Source organism: Prionailurus viverrinus, chromosome A1 (assembly GCF_022837055.1).
Source record: "Prionailurus viverrinus isolate Anna chromosome A1, UM_Priviv_1.0, whole genome shotgun sequence".
Classification (NCBI taxonomy): Eukaryota; Metazoa; Chordata; class Mammalia; order Carnivora; family Felidae; genus Prionailurus; species Prionailurus viverrinus.
The window spans coordinates 151,547,997-151,573,864 of NC_062561.1; the positions used below are offsets into that span (position 1 = coordinate 151,547,997).

A 25,868-nucleotide genomic window follows, 5' to 3' on the forward strand; every position below is an offset into this window, starting at 1 on the left:
GAAAAACCACAAGTAACTTTGTGGGGAGTTAAATACAACCATCTTTACAGGATTTGAACTCCAGTAAAATCTAACTACAACATTTTAATTCCACAACATCATTATCTACAAGGTACCCTTTGGAAGGAAGTGACAAAGTAATGAAAATCTGATTAGTCTTCCAGGAAATAGGTCATAAAAACAAGCAAATTTTAGCAAAGCTTATAACATTTTTAAATTAATGAAAAGTGCATACACACATTAAACTGTGTAACTAGGGAAAAAATCTATTTCTATTTTATCTGACTCAAATTTTACTGGGAGAGTATTACAACAGTTTTATGAAATAGGTTCTCAGTGACATGAAACACCAAGGTAGAGGTTATTTTAGGGAGCTATCTTTTATTGGGCATGTTTTTCAAGTAATTTAGAATTAAACACACAAACACACATCACAGAAATCTGCAAACCATCCAATAATTCAAAATTTGAGAATTACTAATAGCCACTGGTACACTGTGTTATCTGGGATCATCATTTCACAGTACCATTAAACAAAAAACTCCAGAGAAAATAAATTCTAGTTGAGCATTCAAAAACAGCCAAAGGTTCAACATGCTCACCTATCAAAAAAAAAAATTAAAATGGTTTAATCTTATACAAAAATATTAAAGAGATTATTTTATCTGAGCCCTTCCCACAACTAACTGACCAAACCAGTGGATGATCCAAAGCTAGAACCCAGGTTTCCATTTTATCAAATTGTTCTCCTTGAAAGCATAAACCTGCCAAACAAAATAATAAAGTGCTTGGCAAAAAAAAAAAAAAAAAAAAAAAAAAAAATCTAGAAAAGCAACTTTTACATCAACTATGTGTCAAGCATGACAAATAGTAACAGCTTTAACCTAGTATTTATAAGTGCTAGGCCTTACCAATTAACTCATTTCACTCTCACCTTAACCAACTATTACCATTACTTTATATATTTAAAATTTTACTGGCACAAAAGGGTTAAGTAACTTGCCCAAGATCACACAGCTAAATTAGAGGAAGCAGGGATTTAAATCTAGGTGATCTGAATCCAGGGAGTATTCACTTAACTTATTATACTGCCTCTTCTAAACTGTAAACAGCACCTAAGTTATATGGTAGTTGAGTAGTACCACTTGAAACCTTCTAAAAATAGAGGTGCCATGCATGATAGATGTGAATAGTTCAAAACATTCTCATAATCAGAAGAATCCTTCTTCATGAAAAGTTAAGAAAGGGTGAGAACTCTCTTCCATGTTTCTTAAAAAGGTATTCCTTTCTGCCCTATTTAAAAATGGTTAATATACTTATTACCCATTCTCTATTTCTTTTGGATATTCCCTAGGATACTGGGTATAAATGGAGCATCACAGCTACACTAGTTAAGGTCACTTATCATAAAGTAAGACAATTTAAAGTAATAAAGATAGATGACTCTTTGGCATTTTTCAAAAGGAACTTGAAATAAACCTCCACCAGAATGCAAAGTTAATTATATCAAAGATTCTTATCTCTTGTTCATTTCTGTAGTTAGAATGCCAAGAAAAATGCTGGCATATAGTAGGTACTCAAACAATTAGTGAATGAATTTTGCCATAGAAATAATGTTTTTACAAGGTAGTTTAGGTAAGCTGAAATAGTAATGAGTCTATGCTTTCAGGGTAAAATAGATTTTTTGAAGAATGGTATCAAAAACAACACTGTTTCCCCGGAATAATATACTCAAAGTAAAAAACAACGCAGAAAAAGTTTTAGTCTGGGGCACTTGGGTGACTCAGTCAGTTCAGCATCTGACTTCAACTCAGGTCAAGATCTTGCAGTTCATGAATTCGAGCCCCATGTTGAGTTCTGTGCTGATAGCTCATAGCCTGGAGCCTGCTTCTCCCTCTGCCCCTCCCCCGCTCTCTCTTCCTCTCCCTAAAATAAACATTAAAAAATTAAATTGAAGTTTTAATCTAACGATCTGTTTTTTTCATTGGTAATAACAACAATATAAATTATTTACCACCCATGGTTACGAATTTAAAGGATTGCCTGGGTTTTATAAAGGCTATGACTTTGTTTTCCTAAGGCTTATTTAGCTTATAGTTCCCCCTTTAAAATGTCAAAAAAAAAAAGAAAAAGAAAAAGAAAAAAAGTACAGGGGCTCAGCCAGTCCCCCAGAACAGTGTGTGGGTATTTTGTTAACACCCTTTACTAACCTCATTTTGTCAAATCATCCCCTTCCTGCCTTTCACTGTTCTCATCTTGGTTATTTGCACCATAGCTCATCTCTCTTTCACACAAATCTGTCTTTTTCTTAAATGCCATGATGCCAGATAAATACTTCTGTGATCTATTTTCCTAATCACGTATTAGTATTAGTGTTATTTTCTTTGAAAAAAATATAGTTTTGTATGCTACTTTATAGATCAAATGAATGTTCATGGGCTAATATTACAGGTGGAGATGCCACTTATAGCATTATTTCTCTAGAAAAATATTTTATTTCTAAGCATTTTTTAATAAATTTTTAAAAATGCTTATTTTGAAAGAGAGAGAGAGGGAGGGGGTGGGGAGGACAGAGAATTCAAAGTGGGCTCTGCACTGACAGCAGAGAGCCAGATGCGGGGCTCAAACCCAAGAACCGTGAGATCATGATCTCAGCTGAAGTCAGATGGTCAACAGACTGAGCCTAAACATTTAAGAATACAATCTACATGTTAAGTTGGGTACTGACTACCTACAAAGTGCTGTACTAGAAATTAATTTCAACTTTTTAACCTACTTCTTCATAGACTATATTATTTACAATGCTACATTCTATAAATAAAGTACCTGATTTGCTTCTAAAGACCAGACAAAACCAGGTAATGGAAAGCTCGATGATAATCTCTAAACTTTTTTATTAAAAACACCTCTGCATGTTTTCATGTTTGCTATAATGAATACTTGCTTTAGGGTACATATAACCAGAATACAATTATAGAACTTTAGCATACACCTTCTGAAGACATTTATCAGGCATTCTAAATGTCTTCTGATATCCACTATAACTCAGGTTAAACATATACTTGGTTAGGTATTTGAACAAATTACTTCTTTAGTGTAAAAAAATAAGACTAATAAACAAGCAAATGCCATTAGTTTATAATTATTACCCACAGCAAATATTCAGCACCCTAACAGAAAATTATCTTGCTCAATTTAAGTTTGTAGTACTCTGGTTATAGAAATATAGAGAAATCTGAAACTCTACTGAAGAAAAAAGCTAACCCATGCAAGAATAGGTATCAGTTTTCTATGATATTGAGCATAAGGGAGAAAGGGGAAGCTAAATTATTTTTATAAACCTTCAAGTCTTATAAATCTGCAAAACCAATAATCTCTGCAAATTAAAGTAAGAATTTCAAAAGTGATATTTACTTTGCACTTGTTATTCTGCAATGCAGTATTTTGTGATATTCCATGTGCTATTCCTTCATAATTCTTTCTAAAATCAGCTAACATTACTGTACAAATATTCCCTAAACATATTTGTAATCCTCTTTCTATATTGGCTACTAAAAGCTACTAAATCATTTATAAACAATAAGAGTATACTGCATCCTTGCAGAAGTTGGCACGACTTTGTAATAATAGTCAGCTTAAGTAGAACTGTCAAATTGATAGGATGTCAATTTCAATTAAAATGACTAACGAGGGTTTAACAAAGCACATTTAGGTTCTGCATCATTTTAAGATGTAATGTGAATTATTTTTAACTTTTCTACAACTTAATCACTACATATATCTTACCACTATTTTTTTCTCCATTTCTATAATGCTGTCACATCAAAGACAAACACTGGTAGTCCATGTTGCTTAAAATAAAAGTCTTTCCAAGGGGAAAAAAATAGTAAGATTATATACCCAAGACAGGACCCTGACAGTAATCAAGAGTCTCCAGTGAGCAGAAATAAAGGCAAGGTCTGCAACACCATCAGTGCAAACTTCTTCCATTAACCTGGGTGAAAACACATTGTTTGCAATGAAAGATGCTTCTGAGAGGAGCCAGCTGTGTGTGCATGCAGAAAAAAAGTTACAAAGCATTAATCTAAACTACCTTGTGGGATAGTTTTCTAATTAACCAAAGTAAACACACTGTAATTTAAATTTACATTATGATTTATTTTTTAGTGGTTCAATTACTAAAAAATACAAAGTTAAGACTCCTCTGCTTAAAACTTCCTAACTTCTCAGAGAAGAAAACAAAGTATTATACATGTAACATTCTATTATACCATTATTTTTTTAAATTATGCAATTTTAAAGGCATAACCTCATTATATCTATGATTAAGTGATATTCATCACTTCAGTAAGAGCTGAAGCCAGGTTAAGTGTGAAATTTATGAAAGCAAATAACAACAACAACAAAAATCTGATTTTTCAAATAAATAGGACTACTGAAGCTTTTCGCCATGTAAATGGTATTGTGTCTTATAATGAAGTAGAGAATCTATCTCTGAGCACCAAGAAAGCAAGTTAGGAACAACTTTACAAGTCTTTTAAACTTCCCCTTAACTTTCAGCTTTTAAGGAGTGAAACACAAAACACTGCTTAAGAGTGATGGTGAAATTCTAGAACACAGATGCTCAAATTTTTCCCTCTAGGATATTCTGAATCTGTGTTCCTTACTCATTTAACTCTTCTCCATTACTTAAAAATAAAACAAACAAAGCTCGTGGTTCATTTTACTAGTATCAAACACTACAGGTCTACCTCTTCCTTGGCATAATAATAAGAGCTTACACGTTGGGGGAGAAAAAGGAAAGAGGAGTAAGATTAAAAAAGATAATACACCCCCACCCCCTGCAATCACAACTGAACTGCTTTTGAGAACTAGCTATCATCTCTCCCACTGCCTGAGAGACCTAAGCCCAGGCTGGAAAAACACTGCTTCATTTTTACTGAAAATGGATACAAGAATCTGGAGATAATTTCCAACTCCTTTTACAATGAAGATGAAAACAATACTTTAGCCAATTGGTATCAAATGACCAAAATGAAATTTCTCATAGATTTACACCCACCGCAAAACTCTGTTACCAAAGAATAATTAAATTACAAAATATGTCAACACTAAAGGAAAGAAAAAAAAAAATTAGAGGCAATCTAATCCAGGCATGAGGCATAATCTTTCTTATATCACTACTACTTTAATCCATTTAACCACAAGCACCTAAAATGTTATAATTTCTGCATCCTCAATTCAAATTGAATACTAGGATGAATCTTAAAACCATGTATCCATTGAGTCCCAGATTAGAAATGTTCCCATAACCCACAGTGTAAAATATCCAGAGTATTCTGAAATGTATTATGATCTGGCTATACCCGTATGTTCAAGCTTCCACTTAAATCAGAATGCTGTATTTACCATCTCCTAAATTTCACAGCTATATTGTCGTAAATCATAACCCACTAGCTGAACTACCTTATTCCCCTCCCTCTACCTAGTCAAAGACTCAACTCAAGCTCCATATGCCTTATGAAGCTTACCATTAATTCTCCAGCCGAGACCATTCTCATCATCTTCTGAACTCAAAGCGCTCACTACTGTAATTCATTTGCTATGTATATCATGTGCTATCTTGAACTACAGTGTAACACAAATGGAAAGAAAGCATTCTCTAGATCTAGACTGCCTGGATGAATCTTGGTTCTACTGCTATTATGTGATCATCCATGTATAATTTCTCTGTGCCTCCAATGTCTTCACTTGTAAAATGCAACTAATACCTTTACCACCTCAGAGGGCTATTTTGAATATTACAGATTTCTTTGTAGTTCTTGGCAATAACTTGTTTTCTATATAATGAAATAAAATACTAAACTTCCAATACCAAAAAACTAGTATGGGAATGTATACTAGGACAAATAGATTATATAATAAAAAATTAAGTTATTTTTACTTCAGATACAATTCCCAATTACATTTAAATCTTTTAAGCTTTTCCATGAAAAGCTAATCTAGAAGGTACAATTCTCTATAAAACACAACAGTGTTGTGTCAGGCTGAAAACACAGGTATGAGTTGACCTCTGTATAAGTAGAAAATGGATGCCCAACTCTCCACCCCCTGTGCAGCCAAGTAACAAACTTCACTCTGACTCCAGCAGAAAATGAAGATTTAGCCTCTGAAGAAAGTGAATCTGAAGTACAAAATTTATGGGCACCTGGGTGGTTTAGTCAGTTAAGCGTCCGACTCTTGATTTTGGCTCTCAGGTCATGATCCCATGGTTCCCGGGATGGAGTCCCACTCTGGGCTCTGTACTATCAGAGATTGTCTCTGGTAGCTATTCGGATTCTCTCTCTCCCACTCTCTCTGCCCCTCCCCTGGTCACACCGGTGTTCTCTCCCACTCTCTCAAAATACATTAAAAAATTAAATTAAGTTAAAAAATTAAAATTGAAGTACAGAATTTAGATTAAGGCAACTGTATTGAAATTAGAATAAATGAAAACCTACTCAAAGGTTTTCTCACCTTCAAAACATGTGCAACAGGCTCATATACTCAGGCAAGGAGATTAGACTCTCCTAGAGAAACCAAAAGGTCCAAAAGACCAATAGAAAATGACCTTATGATCTACCTGTAACAAAACTAGCTTCAGAATTACCAAGCTATAATCTCCAGTGAAGCTAACCAAGCCCTACTTACATATAGTTTCCAATCTGCTTAAAGTGCCTGACTCTCGAACATAAAAGGAAAGCCAGGAATCTCCAGACATTAGAGCAGGGATCAGAAAACTTTTTCTGTTAAGGAACAGACAGTAAATATTTTAGGCTTTGTGGGCCATCAACAGTCTCTGTACCATATTCTTCTGTATGCCTCTTAATTTTTTTTTATTTAAAAAAAAATTTTTTTTTCAACGTTTATTTATTTTTTGGGGGACAGAGAGAGACAGAGCATGAACGGGGGAGGGGCACAGAGAGAGGGAGACACAGAATCGGAAACAGGCTCCAGGCTCTGAGCCATCAGCCCAGAGCCTGACGCGGGGCTCGAACTCACGGACCGCGAGATCGTGACCTGGCTGAAGTCGGACGCTTAACCGACTGCGCCATCCAGGCGCCCCTCTTAATTTTTTTTTAAACAACCTTTTAAAAATGTTGAAACCCACTCAAGAGCTATACAAAAACCGGACGCAAGTCAGTTTATCAATCCTTGCATTAGAGCGTAGCATCTTACATAAAAGAGAAAAAATGGGCAAAGGGGAAAATAACTTGTTGGAGAAAAGAAAGATGATACCGGCAGAATAAAAAAAATTATATATATACAAATAGATACACACATGTTTTTATACAAAGATATCTATACATGAGATATACCTGTATTTCATAAGGCTAAACAAAGATCAATACATCTTGGGAACAAGAGCAGGATGCTATGAAGGCATGGTTAGATATCAAAAATAAGCTCAGAAAAAATTCGAATAGGACAGGCAAAATCCATTTTAAAAATAGGTTTAAAAGATAAAGCTGAAGAACAGTTCCGTCAAGCAGTAAAGGGTAACAAAATAAGAGAATCAATCTAGGGGGTACAATATCTGACTAACAAAAGAGACAGAAAAAGAACAGGGGGTGGGGGGATTACAAAAGGGAAGAAGTTATCAAAGGCATCATAAAATAAATTTCCAAACTCGAAGTTTCAAAATTAAAGTAGCCCACCAAAAGCCCAGCACAAAGAATGAAGTAAAGATTTCCAACATGGTACTACAAGATCACAAATCTTCAAAAACAAGACAAATGAAAACTGTAAAACTTCTGAAAAGAAAAATAAAGAAAAACAAATCATATGAAAAAGATTACACATCATGACACTGTACTCCTTAACAGCAAAGTCTGACATTGGGTGTGATGTCTTCGGAATTACGAAGGAAAATACTGATGACCTGGAATTCTATATCCAGGTTAATGAGAGTACAGATAAGACAGCAGTCTAAAACTAGTTACTCTGCATGCACACTTTGGCAGAAAGCTCCAGCAAAATATATGAACAAACCAAAAAAGAGAAAAATAGTGAATTCTGGAAATGGGAAATGAAACTTGGGAAAAAGGCAAAGAGAATTCCTAGATAACAACAAAAGGATGATTATCTAGCAGGCCTGAAGGGCAACCCTTCCAGATAAAAGCTAGAGAATTGGAGGGTCTCCAGGAAGAGCATCTCCACAGGGACCAGTGGGGAAGGGGAGTCAGGGGGACATGGGGACAGGACACAACTAAAAAAGTTATAAGCAACCTTGTGGAAAGGTAATGGAATTAATAATAAATACAAGGAAAAAATAAATTTTTAAAAATGAAAAAATTACAGAAGCTATAATACCTTATAATGCTCACATATGAATAATATTTATATAGGTTTAATTATCACTGAATATTGACAATTTTCAGTAAAATTATAAAATAATTAAACTAAGAACATAAAAGAGAGGAAGAAGCACAGAGGATGGCATAATTTAAGAAAAAAAATCCTCACCTATCAGAACTGAATTAATAGTGTAAGCATTATATTTAGAAATACAAAGATTTTTAAAAACCAAAATAATCAGCTAAAAACATGAGAAGTGGCAAGGAGGGTCAAGAAGGGGATTCTTGGTTTTTAACGCATTAAGAACTTTTGTCTATATAACCTATGTGTACATATTATTTGATAAAAGTTAACATTTTAAGAAATTCAATCTAGATTTTAATAAAGTCTACAACATACCCCTCAACTCCAGAAAAAAGTACATTGTGTCCTGGAGTTTAACAGAACCAAAACTACTTATGATTCACAGTGTAAAGCACATGTATATGTTTTACTACCTTTTAAATCACGTGCACTGAAATTTTTTCCACATCCTATTAAAATATACCGAAATGTTAATGGTAATTAATACTAACCAACTGTTAGAAATGTTTCAATGCTGTGGAACAGTATCATCATAAATCCTTATGATTTCAAAACAATCTAATCATCCATCCACTGACAAAGACCTGATGTATAAACAACCCAGAACAGAACAAATATTTAACCTATTTTATAAAGAACTAAACAGGCATTTTTCCAAGAGCTCTATTCTTTCTCCAAAATAAAAAAAATCTGTGTATTTTCCAGCAATAACCCCCGTGCCTAACGGTTTATTCCTGGCCAGTTTATTGCTGAACCAACTGACATCTATCCTGGGATTATATTTTGTAGAATCTTCACCATGTTTCAACTCAAAACTCAACTGCTTGTTTTACCAAACTTTTAGAGCAATGTGGATTTTATTCAGTTAATATATAATAAGACCAAACAGTAGTATATGATAATAGACTAAAAAACTTCCTGAGAAGGAGAGACTTTTGTTAGCATTTGATGTAAGAGAATATAAATCAGATTTCCTCACTGACAACTTTGGTAACTTTGAGATCACTTACAGAAACTTTCTGTACTAGCTGAGATAGTAACAAAGTTTCTTATTGAGCTACTTATCAAATTTCTCTAATACCTATGTAACAAATTATTTTGAAACATGGAAAAATCCTTTTATGCTCCAATCTCATGAATATGCTTATTAAACATAAATTACTCATATAAAAAAACAAATAATAAACCATACCTGAAATACTTTCAGGTATCTGAATGACTTTCAAAATAAAATTTCTTATATGTAAAATAACTTAAATTTAAATAATTTAAAAATGAAATTTCTCTAAAACAGACTTTAAGTCTGTTCTTTCTTCCACAATTTCCAAATAAGATATACTTACTTTTGTCCTTTCATAAATAAATACAACCTGATAATGTAAATAACATTAGACCAAAAAAATTAAGCTTCTGTATTTATAGACATGCATAACAAAAAACACTATGTAAAAGACAAGACAGTTCCTGATTTACGATTTAATGAAAATAATGGTCAAATGCTTTCTCTATAAGTTCTTCCTGCTACCTTTATTATTTTCATAGATAACTGTTAATTAGCCTTTCATAGTGAATATTATATTAGTAAATATTCAAAATTGTATATGCAAAACTACTGATGCAAATGGTCATTTTCAAAATTTTTCATTTAATAATTTTTTTTCTTTTCCCTTTTAACCCTCAGTTCTTAGCTGAATGGATCACATACTTTAAGGGCTAATTTATTTTAGATCATAAAATTTCAACCTTTGAGCTAAAGAAAAACATTAGGGGTGGGATAAATTTTTTTCTGCCACATGGCTGACATTTTTAAAGTTCTAATTCAATATCAACATTTTTTGCAACCGGAATTAGGCCATTATAGATGCAAATATAAAAGTTACAACAGGAAAGAAAAACCAAGGACAAGTGGAAAGATTCAATCAGTAGGAAACATTTTAAATATATTTATCTTTGAGCCAGAGAAAAGAGCTTTTAAATAATGAGAAAGCTTAATTTTTAGATCTAAAATGGCAAATTTCTCTCAGATCTCGGATAACAACTTAAAGAACATATACTTATGGAGACACTGTTTCAGTTTAGTTTGTACTTACATTGTTTTAAAGACCCAATTCTCCTATTAAGAAAATGTCTTCTACATCCTAACATCTTGAAATTATTCAAAGATATTTATCAATGTTTTTTTTTTGAGAAGGAAATAGGAGATCATATTCTGAGAATAAGTATTTTGTTGCCAATAAACAAATATAAGGGATACTCTCCTAATAACAGAGGATTCTCAAAAAATTTTTCCCAAAACTTATGGTTATCTTTTTAAAATCATGTTTCCACTCAAGTCAGTCATTTTCATCTAAAGTGAAAGTTCTCTACTCTGTGAAAGATTATGGTCTTATTTTGGTGACCACTAACAATAAAGTTGTTTTCTATTCAAATGGCTAAACCTCTTAACACCTATTTTTATATAAAAAGCAACCAAAATACTCAAAACACATTACACTTTGCATTCTCACTGCAAAGAAACCTAAAAACTATACCAAGATTCTGCCACAGTGTGTACAATGAAAACTAACAAGTACATTAATCCTTAATGACCTATCCAGTAAAATCCTTTTAAAAAGAATTGATCCTGTCTTCCAACTTAAAAAACAAAACAACCAACTTGGATAATTTAAAGAAGTTTTTCCTATTTTCTAGGAGAAGGTTCAATTACTTTATTTTAAAGAGAAAAGAAACAGAACCTAAATTTCTCTCAGATTTAAGCAAAAACTTTTGCATGTTTAAAATCTGTCCCACAAAAGCTTACAGACACAGCCTCAACCTAGCCCAACTGTGGAAGGAAATAATGGTCATGGATTTCTGAAAGCATAAAACACAGGTTTTATTTCAAAACAAAAGCAAGCAAAAAAATATAGCAGAACAATGAAGACTACACCTTAAATTTTTAGGTGTAGGAGAAAAATTCTCACTTCCTAGCTAAAAGGGGAAAAAAAATCTCAATTATGAATTAATAAATCAGAAATACTGATTTTATCTCTCAAAGTAAGTTCTCTATATAGCCCTAGGTTTCCAACCTGAAAGGTAAAAAATTTGGCAACATTGGTATCACAGAAGACCTTTAAAAGTTTATAAAACAATCTTTGACACACCATGCTATGTACAAATTTTCAAACAAGTACTTTGGCTTAGATTCAAAAGCTTTTACTCTGTCCCTTTCTCACTAGGAGACGTGATAGCTTATGCAGTTCACTTTAGGGTTTAGTGCTTCATTTCTCTTGTTAATATAAAACAGAACATTTTGTAAAGTAAGAATACAGCAATTTAGAATCCTTAAGGAATTTAGAAAAGGTGACAAGTTGTGATAATTTGCTATAGCTGTCTATTTCCTAGAGCAAACAAGTGCAGCATTCAATTTACAAACATTTAATTTACAAATCTACACAAAAAAACCCTGAAATATTTAACACAGAAAACCTTAGAATTTATTTCAATTTAAACCATTCCCAACTTTTGTCGTTGTGTAAAATTTGCATGGCTGGCAACCAAGGCAAATTAAAAATTTTAAACATAGCCTTAAAAACATACATAATAGGGTTTTGTACCTTAAACCATCCACATTGTAAAATACAAGCAGTGTGGAAATGTGACTAATGATCCAGTCCTTTAACCAAATATAATAGGACTACTGAGAAGCTTTATCATTCTTTGTAGAATAGCTTTCTTCTCACTCAAATTCACGTAATTGACTCAATATTACTCCGTGATACAGCTTATTCATAAGGAAAGATTCTTTGAAAAAAAAAATCCATAGATAGTAGAGTTTTAATTTTTAAAAGTTTTACTTCCACCCAAGGACTACTGGATTTTTTGAAAGCATCATTTTTACCTTTCTGTCTTCCTTTACTCATAAATAAAAATGATACACTTCATATTATAAAATCAGTAGACATTTCTCCAGTGACTCTAAGCCTTCATGGACCATCATGCAGGAAAGACAATTAACACAACTGTTCCATCCTCACTGTAAGGCTTTCTTTACCTTTTACCTTCCCCATACCATGTAACTCAGCATAAATGGAATTGGAACACACACACTTGACCAAATAAGGTGGTTACAATTACAAATGGGCAAGGGAGAAAAGCTGAGAGTTAGTTTGGGTTTAGGAGTGAGACTGGAAGGTGTGACAGCTGAGATGCATGTACAACTCTGCTGAAACATAGCAAGTAGAGCTGATGATAAAAGACAGCCTAGTTTTAGGTAGCAGGTTCAAGATTTTAGTGTCACAAGTTTAAAAAACTCATTCCTATGCTTTTAGAACTTCCAAGATTCTGAAGAAGTTCTAATTGTTGCCCTACAAGTATGTAAAACAAAACTCATGGGGAGACAAAAACAAAATGACCGCAGAAATAAAAGTTTTCTTCCTTGCTTTTAAATGAACCAATTATTTAAGTTATTATTCGTGTCTAAATTTGGGACCACTTTAACAAAGGACATTTTATCAGTAACAACTGCAGAGAATTTCTGAATTAACTGATGTGTGTGTGACTCTGGAATTAAGTGGAGCTATTGTCCTATGTAATCAATGGAGACATGTGTTTGACTAATAAGTAGGCACATACAATAAGAAAATAAAGAGAAGCCAAACAGAGGTCACAGCAGTTATACTCTGTTCATACGATGTGAAAGGCATACCAGATATGTTATAACTAAGATAAAAGATAGGCTATAAACAGACTCCTCCCTAGTGCTAATCTGGATATGACATTCAAATTCTGGTTTCCTGCATACTACTGAAGGCAGTCGATCATTTTCTCACACGATGCAAGTTTGAAGGAAAATCACATACCTCAACATATACACAATTCTACTTTCCTTCTTCCCTATCCCTTTGTGAAGGGTCAAAGTTGGCAGAAAATAGCTTGGATTCTAAAGGCCTTCAGCACTTCCTGTCTTCTCTAGGATGGTGGAGACAGCCAGCTACTAGATTCCCGCAGAGATGCTATTGTTTGGTGCATTTCACGAGTGCACTACTCAAAACTAAGCAGAGCCAGTTCAGTGCTGAAGACTATGTGGGACCTTTGCTCTCACATTATTAGGCATTACTGAGTGAAATGAAAGATGAAATTTATTCACATAAACAATAGTCTGAGTAGCTCTTAAGAGGTACATTTTTCTAATTTCTCTGGTAAATAGGTACTAAGGGTTGTATCACATTAAATCAAACTGGTTATCAATGCACTATTTATGCATTTCAACATAAATATCACAAACGTTATTTGACATCATGCTATCAACCATGAAGAAAATGAAGACAAGCATACTCCAAAAGAAGCGATGTTTCAGAGAACATGAGAACTCAAGTATGAAAAAAGTAACATGGGAGCCAGTGCTAATTTCCAAGTTAAGATATTTTTGGTGTTTATATAACCTGATGTCTAGAGATGGGTCTTTATTCTGACTGCATAGTACTTTCACATATTTAATACTACAGAATTAAATAGTAATATTCTAAATGCTTCAACTTAATCTCCTGTTGAAATGAGTATAGCACTAGACATCTGGGGATGTTTCTCAACTGACACACATGATCAGTATTTCTATCCAACAGAATATATACCTGGTAAAGATGTCAACTCTTAAGATTTTGTTCTGGCTCTTCTGGTCTACGTTATACCTAATTCAATCCAGAAGAGTCAACAAAGAAGATACTGGTGTTGAATGCCAAGTCATACCATATATTTAAAATAGTATCCACTTATAGTATTAAAAGATAGTTCAGCAGTCTCTAGCTGAATACAGAAGATGTAGGACATGCACTTATTCTTACTTCCAAAATTTGACTAAACCATATAGGAAAGAAACTAAAAGCCATAAGAAACAAAAAATAGGAAGAGATAACAGTTTCTAGAAAAGAAATATCAACAAAAGTTGGAAGACCATCTAAGTAGACAGGACAAGCAAAAACTGATTTAGGTTTCAGCTTTCTCTGTTACACTGGGTCTACAGAGGGAAAAAAATCCAGTGAAAAGAAAGCCAACTCATTCATAAAAAGCTTCTGGAAAAGTCAGGAATTAGAGGTAAGTGGGCACCTTTGAAGGCAGGGTTACAGAATTAATGAAAACAGGATAGGCTGTATGTCTGTGTTAGCAATAATTAGACTTCTTACAACTTCTCTTGCCTAATCATACAGATTAGGTGATGGTCATCCCTTAACTCTGGCAGAACCTTAGAAGAAATACTATGAGAAAATGTTAAACCAGAAAAGACTGGGCTTGGGAATATTTATGCAAAACTTAGGGTGGCAATGAAGACCTGAAAACAAGGGGCACAAGGGGGACACAGACATGCATTTAAATTAATGCCTATACACTGAATGCTGAGTCTCTGAGTTTTCTTCCCCAATCAGTATCTGTAACACTGGCTGTTACACTTATACCCCAAAGATGAGAAAATGGACAACTCTTGTTGGAGAAAATGACAGACCCAAACAATCTGCAGACACTGATATTAAGAGGTCTCCCCCAGGATAATATAAAGTCCCCACTTAATCATGCACAAAAAAGGCCACCAATCAACAAGTTGCAACCACTTGCACAAAACTTCTAATTTTTAAATTCTTCCTTATTAAATATAAACAGAAAATCAAAGGACATGAGACATTTAAGAACAATCTCGAACATGACAATGATTAAAGCAAAAGGGGAGGGATACTCAGAAAATAAACAATACAAGGTGCAAATTAAAAATTAAAAGACAGTAATATCCTTAGAAATATAAAGATATTATGTATCCATGACACAAGAATGCTATGAGAACATTCCAAGTTTTTAAAATTAAAAAACAACAACAACAACAACAACAACAACAACAAAATAACAAGGGAGTGCCCAGGTGGCTCAGTCAGTTAAGTGGCTGACTCTTGGTTTCAGCTCAGGTCATCATCTCAGGGTTCATGGGATGGAGCCATGAGTTGGGCTATGCACTGACAGCGTGGAGCCTGCTTGGGATTCTCTGTATCCCTCTCTCCCCATCTCTCCCAAAAATAAATAAATGTTTTTAAAAAGTTGATATAAAAAATTCAACAAAAGGGTTAAAAGAGAAAATTAAGAGAAAAATTAAGAAAATAGTATAGAATAAGTGGAAAAAGGGAGATATATTAAAGAACCATTCAAAGGAGGAATATGTCATTACCAAGAGTCCCTGAAAAAGAAGACAAAAAACAGAATCTTATTAAACAGTCAATATAAAACTTGTGGATAAAAATAACAGATTGAGCACTTCCACTGACTTTTGGTCTCTCCCTAACCTCCACCAAAATGACAGTATAAAGAAAACTTGTTTTAGGGTACATAAATACAATGAATGAGAAGAATAAAAGCAGTAAAACTCCAGAAGCCAGAAAGCAGGCAGGTAAATGGTAACTGACTAAACAGCATGAGGAAACTCAAATGGAAAGCTAAGATAAAACCTGATGTTACTGCAGAGCTCCCAGGTAGGATAAGAAGTGGTCAGATGCCATGTAATTCTCTACAATGGGCTAAAGTGCAAATGTGCTTATTAGGGGTGGCAGGAGATATTAAAAAGAAGGACTAGTAAAAAGAAGCACTACTAAAAAGCAGCACTTTATAACTGCCCCCACCTCAAAGAGGTCTGGAGATTTATGCTTTGGAGAAGGTAAAAAAGATGATCCCTGGCCCATCTACATGTTTCAACAACTTGCCTCACCATCTGCTTAAAACTTTCATTCAGCTTTTTAGTGGCTTAGACTTCACACAGGCAAAAACAATCACCAGAGCTAAGAAAAGTCCTTAACATGAAAGACTGCAACCAAACCAAGCAAACAAAAGCAACCTACAATAAAAATCATACTTGGCAGAAATACAACTCTGAACAAAATCAACATCTCAAATAGACACAAGAAGATAACCTAATCTAAAGCAAGCAGATTTCCTTATGGTGGGACGGGAAAACAAAAGAAGAAGAGCTCTTGAAAGTAATTAAAAATTACAGCAGTGGGGCGCCTGGGTGGCTCAGTCAGTAAAAAGCATCCTACTTCGGCTCAGGTCACGATCTCACGGTTTTTGAGTTCAAGCCCTGCATCGGGCTCTGTGCTGACAGCTTGGAGCCTGGAGCCTGCTTCAGATTCTGTGTCTCCCCCTCTCTCTGCCCCTCCCATGCTCATGCTCTGTCTCTCTTTCAAAAATGAATAAACATTAAAAAAAAATTTAAAAATTGCAGCAGAAATTAGAAACAGAGACTCAAAGGTTTGGGAATATTGAGAAAAACCTCCCACAAAATTAAAAACTATCAAAATATGAACACATAGGAGAGAAAAAAGAGAATCTTAGCCACTCTAAGAGATCCAGTATCTGAACAATAAACATTCCAGAAACAATGAAAATGGAGAAAAGAAAATCACAAATAAAATAATTCAAAAAAATATTCTAGAAGTTAAGAACATGCATTTCCAGAGAGTAAAGTCTCAGCAAAATGGATGAAAACAGATCCACAAAAGGGTACATCACCATAAAATTTCAACACCTTACGTAGCCAAAGAAAAGATGGTAAAAATTCCAGAGAAAAAAAGAGAATATATAAAAAATCAGAAACTGGAATGGCAACTAGAATTCATTAAAAGAATAAAAAGGAAGACAATAAAACGATGCCTTCAAAATTACCAAAAGAGTAACTTTAAACCTGGAATTCTGTTCTCAATCAACAGATCACGTAATTTTCAGCCAGAATAAAAATATTTTCAGGAATGCAAGATCACAAAAAATGCACTTCTCATGCAACCTTTCTTAATACTAGAGCATATGCTCCACCCAAATGAGAAAGTAAACCAAGGAAGAGACATGGAATATAGGAAAAATAGCTCCAAGTCAAGAGAAATAAAGACAATCCCTAAGATAGTGAAAACTGGTGATCCCAATGGGATAGCTGTGCATCAAGTGGAAAGATTAACCAATTGAAACTGGGTCCAAGGACTCCACAAGAACCTTCTCAAAGATGAAACTAACATACTACCTCATATATCTGATATATTGAGAGATTTATACAACCAGAAGAGTTTTAGGTTGAATTAAGATCATGTATTAAAAAAAAAAAAAAGAATACAAATGAAAAATTAAGGCAAATATTTATGTCAATAGTATTTATATAATCACAACATAAACATTAAATATTCCTCTAAAAAATGACATTACTATCTCTAGAAGATGAGGTGAATGGGAAATGTTCAGTAATAGATGACAAATGTGCCAAGTCCTCATTTCCAGAATGAAATGGTAATAGTAACAGTTATAGCCTAAAACTAAAAACAAGCAGTAGCTTTGCATGCACATGGAAATATGGAAGGAAACCTCAAACAGAAAGGAGCTGGAAGAAATTATCTCTGGAGAGGTAGAAATGGAGGAGAAAATATTTAATTTTAATAAAAGGGGAAAAAATTGCCCAATAATAAAGGATGACTTCCCAGATATAAAAGCTAAACCAAGAACTTAACCCAATCAGCGATGAAAACTTCATAATACCAAAAGAGAAAAAGCATCTGGAGGGTGTATGCAATGGGAAAGGAAGGCATATTCCAAGAGCAAGAAGACATCCAGTTTCCCAACAATTAGAATTTGTACAGAGTCAAACCATCAACTGAGTATGAGGAAAAAATAATTTCAGGCATGCAAGATTATATCAATAAAAAAAATGTAGCACCCCTTTCAAGGACATTATAGGAGGCAAAAGGACATTATAATCAAGGACATTATACTGGCAAAACAGTAAGCCAAGGAAGGGCAGATGATGTGATCCAAAAACAGGCACAGGGAATTCTTGGAAAGTCAATGAAGAAAATCCCAGGTTAACAGCTATGCAGTCAGTTTACAGAATTGAGAGCTCCAGAAAGATACTTACATGGGAAAACAAAATAGAAATGACTTACTTGAACTACCAAATTTTAGAATTTTGTAAAAAAAACTTAGCTTCTATGTAATGAGAATAAAAAAATTGTCCAAGGAAGGTAATAAGACACTATAATGCTTTGCTGTAATAGTATTTAAAAAAAAACAAACTTATTTGTTTTTGAAAGAGAGAGAACACATGCACGTGAGGGCAGGGAGACAAAGGGAGACAAAGAATCCCAAGTAGGCTCTGTGCCATCAGCGCAGGGCCCGATGTGGGGCTCAAACCCATAAACTAACTGTGAGATCATGACCTGAGCTGAAATTAAGAGAGGCTTAACCAACTGAGCCACCCAGGCACCGCTATAAATAATATTTTCAGGGGCATCACTAAAACTGACTACTGATTTGATAGAACAGTTATTTCCTTACTGTTTTGGGAGAAGGAAGGGGGAGAATGATACAGTAATCTAAAATTAGAAAAACACCATTATCCCATAATATTTAAACATATGGGAGAAAATATCAGAATATCTAAAACAGGGTAAAGTGGCTCCTCTGTGCAATAAGATTCACATGAGAAAGCAAAGGAAAGGTACTGGCATCTTTTCTTATATTTCACTTTTTAAACTACCTCTACTTTGGAAAATTTTTTCTATTAAATATAGACGATTTAGAGAAAGAAAAATTCTCTAATAATCTAATAAAAGTTTTTTCAAATTAGAGATGAGGTCTAATTGTGTTAGCTGCACAAGACGAACAGATATATAAGTTAATATTAGTGATGTTTTGAAGGATACATTGCAAAAGATAAAACAAGCAGGCACCAGACTAAGCTGATATTCATTTCCTGTGTGGGCTTCATAAAGTTGTAGTAGACTTCAGTTACTAGATACACAAGTGTAGCAGCCACTGTGAAGTCCACCAGCCACTGGTATTCTGGAAAGTAATGCAATGCTGAAAAATAAAAGTTAAAAAAAAAGTTTACTTAAACTTTCATAAGTAGCTCAGGAGGATTTATCTATAATAACTTTAATCATGCTAAACTTTACTCAATCTGTTGAGACACAATGTTAAGGTTTGCAAATAGGAGAATCTAAAAATGCAGAAAACAGATCAAGAATGCTGACATCCAAAATTAAATTTTAATACCTCATAAATTAAATAATTTTTAAAACCTAAAATTATTATCAAAAATGATTTAAACTGTTAAAAACATGATTGCAAAATGAGCTGGTATTTTCTTAGCTGAGTAGCTGTTTTTTACAGAAATTAAAAAGCTTTTTTTTTTTTTAAAGAATCTCAAGGATGATACTTTAACTTCAGGATTTAACTTGGTATACAGTCCTACAGACTTACGTACATTTTTCATTTCTATGAAGGAAGAGGTAAACTTTGTTACAGTTATTAACTGTACTAAAGGAGGATTAATAATTTTGTGAGTTACTACAGATTGAAATAATATACTTTTTATTCCCTCTTGTGCTCCTGCAAGAAAAGCTGATGAAATGCCTGTCAATTTTCCATAACACCATACCCCTTCAACAAAGGGTTTACATGAAAATTAGCATTCTCTGATAATAAATGATTTTATCTTTTTCATCTCAGATATTCTTGTTTACTTCTGCCAGAGTAGAGTCCAAAATATCAACATCATTTTGTAGAAGACCTCCTGAAAATGTGCAAATAAATCATATACAAAAACATCAATTCCTATGTTCCCACTGGCACATAATAAAATGATCTACGCTGCTTTAGAAAAATTTTAGTTATAAACTGTAATATCTGAGGATATTTTAAAATCACGCACTCACAGAAAAAGTATTCTGAAAATAAAATACCAGACTCAAAGTAAGACTTATTTACAATATCAAAACAAACCAACCAGACTTACATCTCTGTGAGATAGCAAAAATTCCAAATCCTTCTACGACTGGGTCAATTTTCTATTTGCTTCAAGTTATTATGGGTGTGTTAGCTTTTTTGTGTGTGAAAGATGTAATAGCCTAGGAACAACAGTCTGATTTACCCTCAAGCAGTTGAGGGATTCTTACCCTCTAGCCACCTCTCTTCCCCACTACAATCATCCTTTTGAATAACCTTCCAGAAGGAGGACAGGGAAATGGGTAGAACAGATAGACAAATATCCATTTATTTAAAGGCTTTCAATTTTTATTAATAACAGGTGAAGTAAGTGTTCCACATCTTCATGCCCGCTCACATTCACAGAAGCTTCCTCCAGAGAACTCTTACAGCAAACAGCCAAGTGACTTTTCAAATACTCTTATACGCTTTAAGAGGTTCTTGTAATAGAGCTAATACAAATTGAGACAGACATTCAGGATACTTATTGGGATACCAATCATATATACATTCAAAAAAAAGTACAAATTATACACATGCTTGGCTACATATTTAACCCAAGTATTATATTTGTTTTGTATTCAATAATATACATATGTGTCTTTTAATAGGCTATTAGAATCAAAAGAAAATTTATAGTTCATCAAGCCTAGTGGTTTGTGTTAAGCTTATGAATATACCTTAAATACAGGCAGAAAATTCTCTACTTTTACCTAAACACACATACACAGCATGCATTCACAAATGATTACGTAAATATAAACATAAGTAAAATCTCTCTCCATTATTTTGCTCTTGAAATTATGTGACCACTTGTTAAACTAATATCATTTGCAGTTAGTTTCAAAACTGTACAAATCAAACAAAATATTGAATAAGCTATGTTCTAAAGACATAATTTAAATCTTTGTAAGTTCGTTAAAATAGCCTAGTTCTCATTGACTGTCTCTACCACATTTGGTGTGTAACCCTGGCCCAATTATTTAATTGAGTTCGAGTCCTTGCCCCTCCGCCCCCAAAAAAGGTCGATAATCGTTACATACCCTATAGAATTACAAGAATGTTAATACAAGGAAAGCACTTACAACAATGCCTGACAAGTACTCAGTTGAAGCTATTATTAAAGTTAGTAAGTTGATAATTACTCATTTAATATTAGTTATTAGTAAAAATTACAAAAATATGTACTAGAAATCAGGGAGAATGTATAAATAAATATATATATATATTCTTGTATTTACACACTTGTGAACATTTTATACAAGCACACATATAAAATTAGTAAAAGAAATGTGACAACCAATCAAAAAGTCAAAGTGCTTTTAAAGGTTTTAAATTTTGCATGAAAAATAATTAAAAAGAAAAAAAGTGGATGACATAACCAGTCGAAAACCAGTATGACAATTGATTTATACCGTTCCTCATGGACATTTTTTGGGTTCTAGGACACTCTTCCCAGATACACACACACACACACACACACACACACACGTACACACACACACACGTATGTATGTAAAATATTTGTAAATATAGAATCAACTTTCAAATATCTTGAAGTCATTCTGTATCAATAAATAATTCTATATGAGATGCTACATGAATCTCTTAAGGCTTTTCTGGGGTGGTTATGATTTATACATTACCAAAATTATTCCTTTTAATATGTTATTTTTATCCCTCACTTATCATGTAAACCATTAGTTCTCAAAACTGGTCAAAAATAATAGTCACTAAGAGCATTTTAACAAATACAAATTCAATTCCCAGAACTCACTCTAGATTTACTGGATCTCCGGAGGTAGATATGAAGAATCTTTATTTTATTTTTTAATTTATTTTTTTAATGTTTATTTATTTTTGAGACAGAGAGAGACAGAGCACGAACGGGGGAGGGTCAGAGAGAGAGGGAGACACAGAGTCTGAAGCAGGCTCCAGGCTCTGAGCTGTCAGCACAGAGCCCGATGCGGGGCTCAAACCCACAGACCGTGAGATCATGACCTGAGCCGAAGTCGGACGCTCAACCGACTGAGCCACCCAGGCGCCCCAAGAATCTTTAGTTTTAAGAGCTGTTCAAATGATTCTGATGTACAGCCCCATTTGAAAATCAGTGTTTAATACAGTTTCACCTTAGATATCATTCTCTTATACGATTCAAATAATTTCACATAAATTTCACTTTAAATTTAAAATCATCATAGTTATTATGCAATTATAAACACTGATATACAGGGAAAAAAAAACCAAATGACTTATTAGAGATACACAGTGGGTAAAAGCAAATATTGAATTCAAGTTTTTTGATTCCTAATCCAGTCCTAGTCCAATGCTGTAACATTACTTATTTTTGAGAAACAGAGCACAACCAGGGGAGGGGCACAGAGAGAAAGGGAGGCACAGAATCTGAAGCAGGTTCCAAGCTCTGAGCTGTCAGCACAGAGCCTGACGCAGGGCTCAAATCCACAACCGATGAGATCATTCATGACCTAAGCCAAAGTCGGATGCTTAACCAACTGAGCCACCCAGGTGCTCCCCATTTTGTTATTCTAAAACCACTTTCCTTTCTACTAAACATGAGCATAGAGCTGAATCATTCTAGTACAGGTAATTAAATACAAACACACAAATGCATTTCTGTAAGCCATATCATAAAAGGAGCAGAATGGCACATATGGTAAGAAGTCTAGAATTCAAAATAATGAAAACTGACTGTGATCTCGACATAAAACAGAAACTGAATAACAAACATGTAAGTCAGCCTCTTCTGAAAAATGGGAAAAATAATTCTTAGTACAAGTTAGGTGAATAGACAAAGGAATTTAAATGAAGTCATTTTGAGCTTCTAAGTTCTGAAAAAGATTTCGTATTCTGTAAAATGGACTTAATGATTAAAAACTAACCAAAAAAATCTAGCCACGATAAAATGGAAGCACTTTCACTAGCATAGTATAAAATGAGATTTACAAAACACTTTACCAAGATTCCCCTTACCTAAAGTATCCACTTCTGTAACTGACTTTGTTTCTAGATGGAGGTCAATATCCTTTGGAATGGTTAATGGCTTACTTTCAATGTGACCATTATATTTCCTATAAAAATCAGACAAGTGACACAAAAAACAAGTTACCTACACTGTTATCCAAGTGCTTGTATCAACTAATCACAAAAGAGGTTTTAAATTTCACAGTATAAAAAAAAGCAGAATTTCTAATATTTCATCAAAAAAGGAGGTAGAATACCCAAAAGTAGTTTTTAAAGGGGTAGGGGACTACGAAACGTAGATTTAAATTATTATGTCAGTCATACAGATTACCAGGGTAAGAGGTACTAAATTAGTGACAAAATCTTGATTGCTAGCTTAGCATTTCACTCTATTTCTCTTATTCTCTCTCCTATACATTTAAAGACAATATAACATCTCTTTCTTTAGGTATAAGAGTAAAAGCAAATCTAAAATTAAAGAAATACCATTATCACATAATATTTAAACAAATGGAAGAAAATCTCAGGAAACCTAAAATAAGGTTAAGTGGCTCTTTTTCTTTTTCTGTTTTAAACATTTGTTATTTATTTTCGAGAGAGAGACAGAGCACGAGCAGGAGAGAGGCAGAGAGAGAGGGAGACACAGAATCTGAAGCAGGCTCCAGGTTCTGAGCTGTCAGCAGAGAGCCCAATGCGGGGTTTGAACTCATGAACCAGGAGATCATGACCTCAGCTGAAGTCGGAAGCTCAACTGACTGAGCCACCCAGGTGCCCCAAAAGTAGCTCTACTATGACATGGCACATAAAAACTGGAATCTTTTCTTGTATTTCACTTTGAAACTATTCAACTATTTATTTAGGTATAGGAGTAAAAACAAATGAAGACAAAATGCATTTCTCTTTGAAATTATACATGTCTACACATAAAGAAACCTGTAGCTATAAACAAGTCAGAGTTGAAGAAATATGCTAAGATTTATGTGCATGAGAAATTCAATAATGTGAACACCTAATCTGGAGTTGCTCTGAGAATCACAAATAGGAGAAATAAAAGAATTCTTCAGGTACACATGTGATCATTCCTAAATTTAATTTTTAAAGACAATCACATGTATATAGAAAATAATAAATTTTCAATAGCATTAATTACAATACCAAGACACATTTTTCAATTATTGTGGGAAAACCTCAGTAAAAATATTAATTATGTCAATAAATCAAGCCTTTTCAGAATAATAATAAAGAGAAGGAGGGCTTACACTTAAATATTCAATGATCTTCAAGGTGTATTTGTAATAAGCACAAAAGAGAATGGCAGTAAGATCAAAAAAAAAAGGTGCTTTTTAAAATTTTCAATTTCATGCCAAATAATCATTAATGCTTTAAAAAACTCTAGCACCTACAAATGCATTAGCCCAGGTTAATATAATTTTTATGATACACATGAGAAATTTGGTGACAAGTTGTTGTCAATGACATTCTGTAATATATTAGAATCATAGTTTCAGGTCCTAAAATCCTCCTCAGTTGAGGACACTAAGGTCCATATAGAGAGGATAATTATCATGTACTTTTCTTGAGAATTCAATTTAAATAGAGATATAAAATTTTAAAGCTGGAGAGATCCTAGAAAATTACTAAGTTTGGTCCTTCCATTTCACAGATAAGTTTGGTCATCCATTCAGTGAGGTTTATTAGCAGGCAGTTTTCTTCATAAACTTTAAATGTCAATATAATATGCAGCAACTGAATGGGACCTAAGGAGTTGTACTGTCTACCCCTTTTATTTAAAAAATACTGAATAAAAGCAAAACCTGGGGAAAAAAACAAACCAACAGGTATCTGTAAATGAGTTACAGGGTAAAGACACGGGCTATGGTTTTCTCCCCAGTCAACCCCCACCAAGTTTTAATATGATGGCTGTACTGTTTTCATAATTTAAACACAAAGAAGAATAAAGTTAACCATTCTTGAGTAAAATATTCGCTTCTGTGCTTATATATTAAATTACTACATATTGGGTTTTTTTAAAGGGTAATTTAAAATTATGTTAGATCATGGATTTTGATCTCAAATGTATTAACTGCACATGGCATAAGGAGTAAATGTTCATTTAACCAAAGTAAAAAAATATATTTATATCAAATGTGTCAAGTATTAACACTTTACAAACTCAACAATATAACTTACCTATCTTTCCTGCTTTTCCCTTTTTGCTGCTTCCCTGCAAGAATTCTTAATTCTTCTTCTGTAGGATGTTGATACCATCTCAAACTAAGAAAAAAAGAATCCTTTTAAATAAAGAAATTAAAATCACCAGAATTATTCATTTATGGTACAAATACTTATTGAGTTTCCTACGTGTGAAGACACTGAAGGGAATTATCAGGTGAAAAACTCTCATCTGAATTAAATACTACTGCTTAAGCCTTAAAAGGGTTTTGATTCAAACCCAGCACTTAACAAGCACTTACTAGATGCCAGACCCTGCAATGCTGTTTGTAGATATATTTCTTAAAACTGACATTGTATTAATATATATTAAGGCTATACAGGCTTACTATTAAAAGTAAACGGAGTGAACTTTGCAGGTAAGAGCACATTAGAATTTCCACCCACCCCTCATTTACATAGAAGTAACTGACAGTTGTCTTAAAAAGAATCCTTTGTCCTCAAAACTACAAGTAGTCTTTACTTTCCTATCCTCCCCT

General features: G+C 33.6%; 1 protein-coding gene across 7 annotated transcripts in view; it reads right to left on the reverse strand.

The window, feature by feature from the left end:
- Positions 1-25,868, reverse strand: part of TMEM161B (transmembrane protein 161B) — a 72,250-nt gene that overhangs the window by 13,016 nt on the left and 33,366 nt on the right. For 4 of the 7 annotated variants that reach the window (XM_047866214.1, XM_047866185.1, XM_047866195.1 and 1 more), the window contains 2 exons: positions 25,348-25,431; positions 19,113-19,269 (listed from right to left, as the gene is read on the reverse strand). Coding sequence is in view for 6 of the 7 variants with exons in the window: in XM_047866185.1 (XP_047722141.1) it covers positions 19,113-19,177 (65 nt within the window). In the remaining variant the exon portion in view is untranslated. Of the gene's footprint in view, positions 1-19,112; positions 19,270-23,166; positions 23,265-25,347; positions 25,432-25,868 lie in introns of all 7 variants that reach the window. The other 3 variants (XM_047866170.1, XM_047866178.1, XM_047866222.1) reach the window with 1 other exon arrangement.